The following is a 12404-nucleotide window of genomic DNA, read 5'->3' as shown; positions in this document are numbered from 1 at the left end:
TGTTCTCTGCAACATGTCTGTGGGTTGCAGTTTCCTGGTGACCTTCCCCCTTTCTTACCAATAGCACAGGTGTCCCTGCCCTGGGTTTGATCTGGTAAGGCTTTATCTTCCTGATTTCAGAATGACTGCATTACTTGGTCAGCCTCAAGACTTGAATATTATATGCAGTGGCCGTGTCCGCATGACTGGGAGAAAAATAAATAGGAAGCTGCTTTTATCCCTTTTTCTGTTGACCAGAGAACTACAAGATATTGGATCTGAAACTAATTACTGATCTGGGACTGGATGTTACTTGTCCTGGGCATTCAGTCAATGTACTTTTGGGATTAAATGCATGTTTGGGACAAGGACAAAACATTTCTGTATGATTTGATTTAAAAATAAATATATGAAACTTCTATGTGGCTATTAGAGTTGTTCACATGTTCAGACTAATATGGTAAATCTCAATGAAGATAGATGTCAGTGTTTTCGATCATTATAAATAACAAGATATCAATATACTGCTTTTTATCATTTTGGAAATTGAACCTCCAACAGTTACAATTTCGGAACATATTCAGTTGCTATAAGGTGCTTCTCCAAGATCAGCACTTAATGACTCTGAGCTGACTCTTCTGAAAACAAATGTCAATTAAATAACTCAGTTAGAGACTGAGAATAAATGTCAAAGATTTGCGATGGTTTTCTTCAAAGTTCAGTGTATCTTTTTCCCCTCTTCTTACTTCTTTTTTCTTTGCTGGATGTATATAGGGCATGTGAGTGTGAGTTAAGGGGTTTTCGAGGACAGACAAAATACCTGGAGGCCACAGGCTTTTACGTTTCAGAAGGTTTAATGTCTGGAGTCTGGGCAAGAATTACATGGCTACATCTGAAGTGCATATATGTTGACCATGCTACATTGTATGTGTTTTGCTGTAAAACCTGGAGGAGACTGAGCCTCCCGGCCTTAGGGACAGCACTACCACTCGGCAATGGAAACGCTTGGTGGCTCAGGTGTGTGTGTCTACGTGCACATGTGCTTTACATGGATGTGTTTATGGGCTTCTGCATATGTGCACAAATGTGGAGTTTCAGTGATGAGAGGTTTTAATTAGATGTCAGTTGCTTTTGAGTTTTAAGTGACAATCTGTATGTAGTACTGATTTTAAGGCTGTGTCTTGGTAGCACAATAATGTGGTTGCCATGTGAATACAGATCTGCAGGGGAAAAGTGGAAAGCCTGTTATTGTAGTTTACTGAGTATCCTGTGGTGTTCCTCGGAAAAGATTGCAAATTATATTTTTGCATATTCAAAAAGCAGCTGCTGCCCTTGAAGTCAAGGATGTACCCTTACAAGTGTTTCATAATACACTTGCACTAAATTTTCTGAGAAACGAGAACATATTATTTTTCTGTTTGTATTTCATGGGTTACCTGTTAGCTGTTTGATAATAATTTAACTTCAGGTCACGCAGCTCAGCAGGGAAGCAAAAGGAAAAAGAAGAAATCCTGGAAAGGTGCCATTTTCATTGGCATTTATTAAAATAATTCCTCTAAGGGAATGAGGAAGGGTAAGCTCAACCTGCTCTGCTGGGCTGGGCTGAGGGCTCCTCAGAACCTGAGTCATTATTCTGAAGTTACTTTTTTCCAGATGAAGAGTTGAGCTACAATTCAAACTCCTGTGCCCTGATTTGAAGAGCATAACCCATCCTTAAGGTCATTCAATTTCTTAATTATTCGTATGGCAATACTGTCTGTGTTTTGAGGAATGGTGAAATGCATACGCCTCGGTGCAAAGCTGCAGATAGTGCTTCTATCTAAGATTCAGGTTTATAATGTTGCCTCAGATGTGGTATGATGCTGATTATGCTGCTGACTTTGTATTCATCTGTGTCTTCGTGTAAAATTGGTTCACTTTACTATAGGTTCACCTAACATCTCTGCTGACTCTGGTATTGTGTGTTTGACTCGGTGACAAGTAATTCTCTGCCAGCTGCCAACCTCTGGGTTAAATTTTTGGCAAGGGTGTCCAGGATCCCAGCATTGGGGCATTGATGGCTCAAGGCCTCTTCTGGTGGTGAGCGTGGTAGTGCTGTTTGAATGTGTTGAAATTAGAAGCAAAACAATTTGGTATGGCAATAGCTGATATCATTTGTTTAGGTCTGTAATGATACTGTGTTTACATCTGTAAAAGATTTAACATGTATCATGTTAAATGATTATCAGGAGTGATATGTGAATCATAATGTATTTTTTCTGATATATTTACAGTAATAAAAATGAGATTTTAAAAATTATTAATTATATTTTAGAAGTCTTTTACTGCTCTTTATATTTCATTCTTTCTACCTTTAGATCTAATGGGCAAATCAATTTAAAATTGGTGTATACGTTAAGTAAAAATGCGTCAGGGAAAAAGTGTTCTTGCTGCTCAGTGTCACTGGGGCACTAGAGACAAGCACAGATTTCAGTTTGAGGTTAATAGGACAGCAGCTTTGTTCCTTTGGTTGCTGCACGAGCCACAAGTGGAGCACAAGTGGCATTGACGAAAGCAGGCAGTAGTTGTTAAACCCCCGTGGAAGTGGGTGGCGAAGCAGATCAGGCGTGACGTTCTACCGCCTCACGGAGAAATCCGCTTGGGATGGAGAGGTGCCAGCAGCGTTTCTGGTGGGATATGATCACATCTAGCATGCGTTAGCTGGCCCTGTGTCATTTGATGGAGGAAGGTTATTGAGAGAGAACGTGGAACTGAAGAGCTTGAGTACCATGTTCTCAAGTGCCAAAACTGGCATTTAGTAACAAAATGGAAAGACTGGCAGTGAGAGAATGAGCAATGGTGGCAGCTGTCCAGCAAAGCGCAGAAGTGCAAAGCAAGATAATCTTTTTCAAGTGTGCACCGTAGTTCCTCTTTGTCTTGCATTACTTGAGGACAACTGTATCACGTAAGATCATTGAAAAAAGGTTTTGTGGGAATAATGTTTTCATATTATTGCTTATATTACTTGAAACATTCAGAGCAGACCAGGCTTCTGAAAAATCATGGCAAGCCTTACCCCAGCTTTGTGTCCCAACAGCAGAACTGAAACGTTGTGTTCGTATTTCCATGCCTTTTGGTGAGAAGCGTTACACCAGCTTTGTTTGGCTCCAGCTTTGTTTTCCTGACAGCGCGTTCATCCAGAGGAGCTGAGGCGGGTGGTTGTTTGCAGAGCTGACACCTCTGGGGGTGGCTGCTGGGGCTGGCTCTGGCCACCTGAATCCACTGGGCTGGAACCTGCGGTCTGCTCGATGCCAAGGACTCAGAAGCGATGTCAGCTCTTACATGTCTTGGACTTGCAGGGCTCCATGTGCTGTCCCCATGTAATTTGTTCTTAAAATCTGCTTCTACTCTCAGTATAATGAAAATAGGGGTTTAGTATGAATTTTTGTCTATGAAAACCAGTAATGTCATGGAGAATGTTGTCCCTCATCTCTGGAGTTGGTTTGTCTGTATCCTGGCACGTGTCCACATTATACCTCTGGATATCCTGCATATGAAGAATTTTAGGGTTCAGCCGTGATTCCTGGGCTAGACTCTGCTGAATGCTTCATAAAAAGTAACTTAATTATCTTTAAAACATCGGTGGGAGTCTTTCTAGGAGGACAGTTTTCAGCTGGGTATTTATCAGTGTCCGTGTGCTGCACCAGGCCCTGCGCTGGGGCAGGGAGTCGTGCTCACACGTGTGCTTCTCCTTACTCTTGCTGGTTTTAACAGGAAACTGGTTTTGCTGGAAAATGTTCAGGGAACATATTTACAAAGTTGCTTCTCTTTGCCGGCCTTAGATTTCCATTTGGGTAAGTGAAGGGAAATGACGTTCTTTATGCCAAGATACTTTGACATAAAGAACTGGCTTTTAGAGTAGACCGTGTTCTGCATTCCTTGATTGTATTTTATTTTATTTACACTTGAGGTGTTTTTAAGGTACTGTAATGAAGAATCATGCTTTATGTTATACTCAAAAGCCAGGGAAGCAGTATTTGAGGATGATGTAAATACATGCACAGCCATATATTTTGCATTACCCACTTTTTACAGTGGGTAATTCTGGTTAGGGTGTGGGGCTGCTCTTGAGTTAATAGTAGCACAGAATTGTTGGCCTCTAAGTACATACTGATTTCTTCATGTAATGTGGAGAAATTGTCTTCTCTGTTTTCCTGAGGTGGGATGAGGATGAGGGTGGATATGTGTTTGTATTTTTTTTTTCTATCCTCTGCTAACTTCTATATTGATAAAAAATTTAAGCTTCATTTTGGTTAGAGTTAAAGGAAGAACTAATAATTGCAGTGCTGGAGTGTAAGACAGACGTGAGATGAACTTGAGAGGGAAAAGATTTATATTTACTAATTAGCTTATTTTCTGTCTTAAATACAAGGAGATGGTAAAAAAGAGACTTACATACCAGATTGTGCCAGGTCATCTAATTTGCTCTTTTGATATGTCTATTTGGGAGAGACTGCTGTGAAGGGGAACGCAAGTCCTGAAAAGTGATAAGAACCTAAAAATCCTGGGTACAAACCTTGTTCAGCCTTGTTCTGTGAAAAGTTATATATGTGATTTTCCTTCTAGAAGCCAAAATAAATACAGTTGTGTCCGTGAGAACTACTCTATGTTGTAACTTGGCTGACTGGTGAGGAATAACTGTACAGAAACGAGCATTATTTGCCACAGAGGGCTCCTTGTACTGATGAACCATCTCTGTGTGTCCCTCGAAGACCGAGATCAGAGCAGAGCCTGGAACAGAGTCACCGTGTAATTGGAGCTTGCTGGGAAATGTCGTGCCCGCCGTTTGCTTGGAATGTTACGCAGAGAATACTGTAGCTCCAGGGCAGCAAAGATCATATCCAAGTTTTTCCAGCAGCCCAGCCAAACCTGAAGGAGTTTACCCTTCCAGCCAATTGCCTCCTGAAAGACTTTCAATTTCCAAATTTCTTTTCTTCGCATAATCACTGTTAAAAAAGCACTGGAATGTCGTCATTAATGTTGGTTCTTACAAGAATACTGCAGGCAGTAACACAGCTGAGAGGCATTTTCATTTGGAGTAGATTAGTTGCTGCTCACACAAGACATGAAGTGCTGTAAAATGGTGCAGATAAATTTTGTGGCCTGATACTGATAAATCTTCACGCTGGAATGGTGTGATGTTTGAATGGCGTAAGCTAGAACTTCTAGTAGTGGATCTCACATCCTGGAAGCTTTAGTGTAAAAGCAGATGTAGTTATTGTTATTACGCAGTGAAACCAGCCTTTGTGATTCAGTCTTATTTCAGCTTGAAAGCTATAAAAACTTCTGAACAGAAAGCACCACAGTGCTTTGTTTATTTATTCATCCCAGTAAATTATTTTAGTCTCAGTGCTTGGCACATCCCACGTTTTAGAGCCGTTAGTGTACAGAAGTCTCAAATGGAAACTTAAGTACTAGATTTAGTCATAAGGTTTTCCAAGTGTAAGATTATATTGTGACACCTTTGCATAAGTCATGATGATTTAAAATAAAGTTTAAGAAAATGGATAATAATGATGAGACATTGCTTTCTCCAGTCTTGTTTCTTTGTTCTCTCTTCTTTTTTAAGGTAATCTTTTTTTTTTAATTCATTTGACTAGAGACAGATGAGGGAGGTCCTCATTGCTGAGGTACCCATTTAACTCTTACCAACTCCTGAGGGAATTAGAGTAACGTAATAATGCTTAAAGGAATATTTTCATTACTGTACATTTAAATAGCTAATTGCTGTTAATGGAGGGGAGCAGCCCACCAGGGTAAAAGAGGAGCAGAAAGACATAAGGTGCAACGAGACTTCTGAAATGTATTTCAGCAGCTTTTTCTGGGTTCACTCTTGGGGAAGCTCATCTCCTGGCCTGTGCCTGGAGAACACTTTCTGTTCCTCTTCCCACAGCTGACATTGACTCAGTTGTACGGGCTGGTACGCTGAAAGCCGCAGTGATGCCTTCTCTCTTTCTGCCAGCTGGAGAAATAACATCTGGAGTCCTGCTGGCCCCTGGGAGGTGGTGTAGGTGAGGGCACCGCCACACCACTCCCATCCCCGAAAGCCCTGCCCTGGGCCACTCTGCGAGAGCCCTTTCCCTTTCCCTTTCCCTTTCCCTTTCCCTTTCCCTTTCCCTTTCCCTTTCCCTTTCCCTTTCCCTTTCCCTTTCCCTTTCCCTTTCCCTTTCCCTTTCCCTTTCCCTTTCCCTTTCCCTTTCCCTTTCCCTTTCCCTTTCCCTTTCCCTTTCCCTTTCCCTTTCCTTTTCCCTTTCCCTTTCCTTCATCACCTGCGCTTCCCTCTCCCTCTGCTCTCGCCGCAGTCATTTTCGATAGGCTCCTGGAAACACATATGGCTTAAACAATGCACATTGCTTGCATTCTTTTAATTTCTTGATAAGCAGCTTTGTGATGTTTTTGTTGTTTTCCACCCACCAGGCCATACCAGGAGGTTGTTCTGTAATGTCAGGTGGTCAGTGGAGAAAAGACAGCGAGAGGTTAACTGGGTTGTGTAGTGTCCTCTGTGGCATGCCCTGGACAGGTCTGTTCTTTTCATACCTGAAGTCCGTTTAAATAACAGCAACAAAAAATCTCTTCTGATGTGAATAAACATGAATTTATTTCATTTTTAAACATACGATAGGTCATTAGACTAACATGCGACACTGTTTCTGTAATGATAGTGGTGGTTGTGCAGTGGAAGTGACGGCCTGTGGTCCCAGGGGTAAAGGGAAGGAAGGTCATTTCACCAGATTATTTCAGAATTGTTTAAGTCTGAAACAAGTGTTTTATGCTCCGGTTAGACTTCAGTTACTCATTGAATCAGCATCAGAGCTTTGGCAGTGCAAACTTGCCCAATTTTCATTGTTTAAAAGGAAGGAAATAACATTTTTCTGGTAGAATGAACACTCTTTCAGACCTGCTCTCTATGCTGCAGCCCACATGCACTGTTATAAAAGCAGCAACTGTGTTGGTCTTTCCTGTTTGTGTCACGTCAGAGCTTTGGTGCGTGTTGCTCAGAAGTTAGCTGCTGCAGCACCCATCCTTCATCCTCTTGTGGTGCCTGGTTCTATCTCAATAGACTCGTGAGTTTAAGAAACTTTGTTGTTGTTGTTAAAATTTTGCCATGAAAGGTTTAGTCTCATCCTTTTCTAGTTTTATCTTGCATAATGTGTTCTGACCACAAGTCTTAAAACGTAGCTCTTTCTGAAGACTTGCAGCAGAGTCTGGTGCAGTTTTAGAAAGTTTACAGATGTGCCACTGGGATTTGCCAAGGTTTTGTGCTTAATAATTTAAATATTGCTGTTTCTGAAGATTTTATAGAACTTAGGCTAGAGGCCCTTGGGATCATCTGGTCTGACCTGCATATGAATCATAAGCCAGTAACTCGCATGTAGTTATTCTTAAATTGAGCCTAAATACTCATGTTGGACTGAAGCCTAAAGATGTTTGGCTGAAGCCATCTTCTAGAAAGGGAAAAACATCAAAATAAGTTGAGCTCCTTGGGCATGGAGCTTCAGTGCCTAATTATGCTCCTTTTTTTTTTCACCCAAGTTCATAATTAAGATCTTTCTGCTTTCATTTTTCCACTGTTTTTGTTATGCTGTGTGCTAGATTACAGAGAGCTTTCAGTACTTTTTTTCCTCTCCTTGTGAAGGCACAAGTGAACTACAAACACCTCCTAGTTTTCCTTTTCGTCAGCTAAATGGTTAGAACTCAGATTCTTATTTGAAGGCATTTTTTACCATCCTTCAGTTATTCTTGTAGCTCTCTTCTACAGTCATCTGAACTTTATTCGTATCCTTTAAGAAAGGGCAAACTGAGGCTGCTTTCTGTAGTTTTGCCTCCAGTATTGCTTTTTAAGATCTTGTTTTGAGATTTAAGATCTTGCCTGGGCTTTGGCCCAAATCTGAAACTGAACTGTTTTACAGTTCACTTCTTTTTCTGGCCATATTTGAATGCAGCTACTGTGGCTTCAGGAACCAAGTTTCTCACAGTGTACAGGGTGAATCTCATGGTGATCTTCTTCAGCGCAGTTGTGTACCAAATTAAGTTATATGCAAAACCTGCTTTTTCCTGGAGAGAAAGTGAATTTATTTCAACGTGATAAATCAGAATGCCCATTATAATAACTGGTCTTTTGGCATGCTGCTAAGCAAGGAAGAGAATGCAATCCTAAGTAGATTTGCATGTATTTGTAACTCTGGTCTTGCCCAAATCCTCCAAAATTGTGTGGATTCTATTAGGCATGTGATCTCTCAGCTGAATGTACCTGAAGCTGATTTTACTTTGGCTTACCAAAACCTGGGTTTGATATAAATATACATCTATATAGAAACAGGTATATGCATGTGTACGTAGACACGTATTCATAGACACACACCTTTGGTTCCTAATCCTGAGAAGACAAAACCCCTGGAATTTTCATGGAGCATCACGTTGTTTAGGTGTGTACAAAATGGGAGTTACATTTTGCATAGCAGTCCTTTAGAACTGAAAAAAAGAAAACCTGATCTTTGAACTATGATAAGATTTAGGAAAATATTCCATACCTGTTTAATTGCAAAGAATATCTACAGTGAAAGGTTTTTGATGTGGACTGTCTATGAGACAGCGACATTTTCTTAAAAGCTGATTTTGGAGTGCAGGGTAACTGTTGGAAGAAGTATGCACTTAAAATCTTTCCCTTGTAAAGTTATGATGAGTCACAGAGCAGACTGCTGGTAATGGGCAAGATTTTTGTACAGATTTCAATAATTGAAATTCTGGCTCTCATTTTCCTGTCTTTCGAATAGTAGAGTATTGCTTGTGTGACTTTAAATCTCTCTTTATCTATGACTATTCCATTACAAAATGTGTAAACCTTTCATATTGTGGCTGCTTCTCATGATACTTTTGAAACACCAGAAAGAGCTGTTAAGAACACTAAAGCAGTATGAATATATTATTTTCTTTAGGATGGAAGTAACCTTTTGATGGATAATGCCCTTTGGTGATGAGTTACTAGCTCCAGATATGTGTCTATCGTTTGATGTCTTTATTCTGTAACGTGGTTTCTAATGACAGATTTGTAAGGATTTGTTGCCAGGTACAAAAAGGCGTTTGTTTTCAAGTTGTACTATAAATTAAGACATCTAAGATGAACCAGGGACTGAAGTCTTGTTTGTGTGTTGTGAAACTTCATCCATTCTAATGCTCCTGTGCGCTGGCAGCGGTGGCATGGAGTGGTGTGGTCCCATGGGTGGCCTGTGGGAGCCCAGGAGACCTTGTGCTGTTCCTCAAAGGGAGGTGGTAACCAACCTCTCTCAGCAGCATTTCTATTCTTCTGGCAACCTGGTGCTGGGTAAACTGCCCTGGCAGCCTGTGCTGCTCCCCTTGCCCATGTCCTCCTGATTTTTTGTGCAGGTGGTTTGAGAAGGATGGATGTGCTTGGTGGCTGCTGTTGCTGAGGAGGATGCGAGAGAAGGGATGTGGAAAGGACACGTGGTGCTTTGTTGGATTCTGGGGTGGGAAGTAGCCACGGCCACTGCCTGGCAGTGAGTAGTTGCCTCTCCCAAGATGGTTCAAAATCCCTGGTCTAACCTCTGCAGCTGCTGGGCTTGGGCCTTGCTGGCCTTCTTCCACCTCCTCTCTGAAGAATAACAGTTCATCCAAGAGCCCGTGCTTTTTGGTAGTTCGTGTTTTTATTTTTGAGAAAGCCATTTAAGCCCTCTGCTGGTTTACTGCTTCTGCATGATAGCCTTTTGTAACACAGGAATCTTAAACAGTTGCAAGTTGACTGCGAGATGCAGCAATTGGTTTGGCTTTATTTTCAGCCTGCTAGCAGACTGTCAGCCTGTACCGCCTTGTTATTACTCCCCAAGCAGATAATTCTCTAGGCCCAGAGGAACGGAATGCTTGTCTGTTCAGGGGCAGTGTTTTGTAAGCTCAGTTCAGTTTCATGGTGCTGATCCTATTTTGTTGACTGGATTTGTATTGCTGTACTTTAAAAGATTTGTAGAAAAATCATCTGTAGTGGTTTAAAATAAAAGTAATATTTTGTTTATGGTGATTTATTGTGCTTTATAGTAAAAGATGAAGAGGATGCTAAAAGACAAAGTATTTCACATTTTTCAAATGCTGATTACTCTTTACTTGCATCTTGAATTCAGCTTAATGGAAAAACTATCCTGAAATGGAAAACATTATTTACCAGCACTATTTATCTCAATAGATTATTTTTTTATTCTTCTCTGTGTCTAAATAGGTGCAGAAGGTAACAGGAAAACATTGTTTCTAATTCACAGTCCTTTCATGTCAGAACTCCTAGTAGTAAGGTGACCTTCCTAGAATCTTTTCCAAGCTTGGCTGCAAACTGTTGTTTCTCGCAAAATCAAAATGATTTTCCCTTGAAATTCCTAGATTTCTTTTCCCTTGTGGCTTTAATAATAAGATGACTCTTTTCCAATTGAGGAATTGCTCTCGGTTCTTCCTTGTAAGTAAGAAGATCATGTTTATTCCAAATTTCTGTCCAGGTACCAGCTGCGTGTCTGGCTGCTCATCTCATGGGCTGCACAATGCAGGGAGATGGAAAGGAAACCAAGAGAGGATAAGTGGGAAAAGGCAAATAGCAAGTACATTGGTAAAGAGGCATGTGGTCAGGAGAAAAAAGCAGGGAAGTGAAAGACCTCGTAAATTAGAAATAAAATGGAAGGGGAGAAGAGAGTATGGTGATAAATGGTGAAGGAACAGGGAAAGCTGTAGACAGGAGAACTTGACCCCTGGTCAAATAGACTTTGTTTTGTTTTCATAAGACCTGGGGCTTAATTTCCAGTTTAGCTGAGCTTTCACTGAGATATGGAAGAGGAGTGAGAGAAACGTAGAAAGCCTGGGATAATCACAGAAGATAAGCACATCAGTGCTGAAACATAGTCTCACATAAATGCCTGCATGAAATGCAAGAAAACGCATATCTAGAGATTGTGAGAGAGCTGAGGCTGAGACAGCCGCACTAGGAGAGCAACCAAATTACAAAGAAGTGCTGTGCCATTTTTAGTGGCATGCTTTCAAGTGGATGCAGACATGTGAGAGTTTTGACAAATTTGTGGTTGGGTGGAATTTGGGAAAAAGTAAATTCAATGGCATTCATAGAAGTTTGTATAAGCTGTGATAGATTCAAATATTTTTAGAAGTTGTTGCAGCAAGGAATATGTTCATCTGTGAAGTATCAGGAAAGCTCCAAGTTTTTGTAATCTTGACCATTTAGAACAATCTGGTCTTAGACTTAACTTGTTTACATTCAGCTGCAATAACTGTTTATTTTAATCACATCAGATCTTGGAAACCCATCTATCTACAGAGGGTTACGTATTTGTTTTATAATACTTAATTCTTCTATAATTACATAAACCAAGCTGTGTGCTTGTGCTTAGCAATGGCTTTAGGGCATGGCGGGATGAAACTGATGGTAAATGGATAATTCCTGATGTCTTGTGTACAAACTTCTCGAGCTGCTTTATCTGGTTTGATCCAAAAGTAGCACTTAGAACCAAAGTCTAATCCCAGACATGTGTTGACGCAAATGCTTTGCTTGCCAAAAAGAGCCACTTGTGTGAAGAAGGATAAAAAAGTACGCCTCAAGATGAATTTTGTTTTACAATAGCTGCTTAAGTATGTAAACTTGGTCTTATTAAAAAGAATGAGAAAATCTGTGTATGCTGTTGGATAATCATAAGTGTTTTTGTGCTGTTGTTTCTTTCTTTCTTTCTAGATTTGAACATGGAATTCAACCCATCAGATCATCCACGGGCCAGTACGATATTTCTCAGTAAATCACAAACAGATGGTAGGTTACTGAATTTATTACAGTATATTCTATTGCAGTTATCTCTAAACCCTTTGCTAGAATGCATGTGATGACTTTTTAGTATATCATTCCCTTCCCCAAAAAAAGTGGCTTTTATAGGCATCATGTTAGAGTTGAAAGAACTCACACCTTTTGTTAATTATTTTGTCAGACCAGTTGTAGAAGGTACAGCTTTGAGTCCTGTCGTGTCCTGAAATTGTAAGTTCCAAGTAGTTGTTGTATCAGAACTACAAATACGGATGAAACTTAATATAATTATAGTTTTAAAAAAATTTCCCTAAATCCAAAATTTTCTGTGTGACTGTTGGGTTTTTTTATAAACTCTGAACATTAGGCCAACCTTCTTGGAAATGTCTGGGGCATATTTGCTTAAGAAAATGGCAGTTTACATTAGCAAAGAATACGGTTGAGAGTTTCCTCCAGTATAACTGATACTGGAAGTTCAGTACTAGATTTTAATAACAAAACAATCCCCATCTCACCCAAATATTGTCTCTTCTTCTCTCATTATGGATTTGATATAATCGTATATTTTTCTTGAGTATTTTTTTGATTCATAGAC

General features: G+C 40.2%; 1 protein-coding gene across 3 annotated transcripts in view; it reads left to right on the top strand.

Annotated features, from left to right (window-relative positions):
• Positions 1–12404, top strand: part of CCNY (cyclin Y) — a 124334-nt gene that overhangs the window by 60088 nt on the left and 51842 nt on the right. The window contains exons 1-2 of one of the 3 annotated variants that reach the window (XM_065055120.1): positions 6985–7082; positions 11747–11821. In XM_065055120.1, coding sequence (XP_064911192.1) covers positions 11755–11821 — 67 coding nt within the window. In that variant the 5' untranslated portion in view covers positions 6985–7082; positions 11747–11754. Of the gene's footprint in view, positions 1–6984; positions 7083–11746; positions 11822–12404 lie in introns of those variants that run through there. The other 2 variants (XM_065055119.1, XM_065055122.1) reach the window with 2 other exon arrangements.

The sequence above is a fragment of the Columba livia genome, chromosome 2 (assembly GCF_036013475.1).
Source record: "Columba livia isolate bColLiv1 breed racing homer chromosome 2, bColLiv1.pat.W.v2, whole genome shotgun sequence".
Classification (NCBI taxonomy): Eukaryota; Metazoa; Chordata; class Aves; order Columbiformes; family Columbidae; genus Columba; species Columba livia.
Note: the sequence above shows the minus strand (reverse complement) of the source record. Positions and strands in the feature narration are given on the sequence as shown.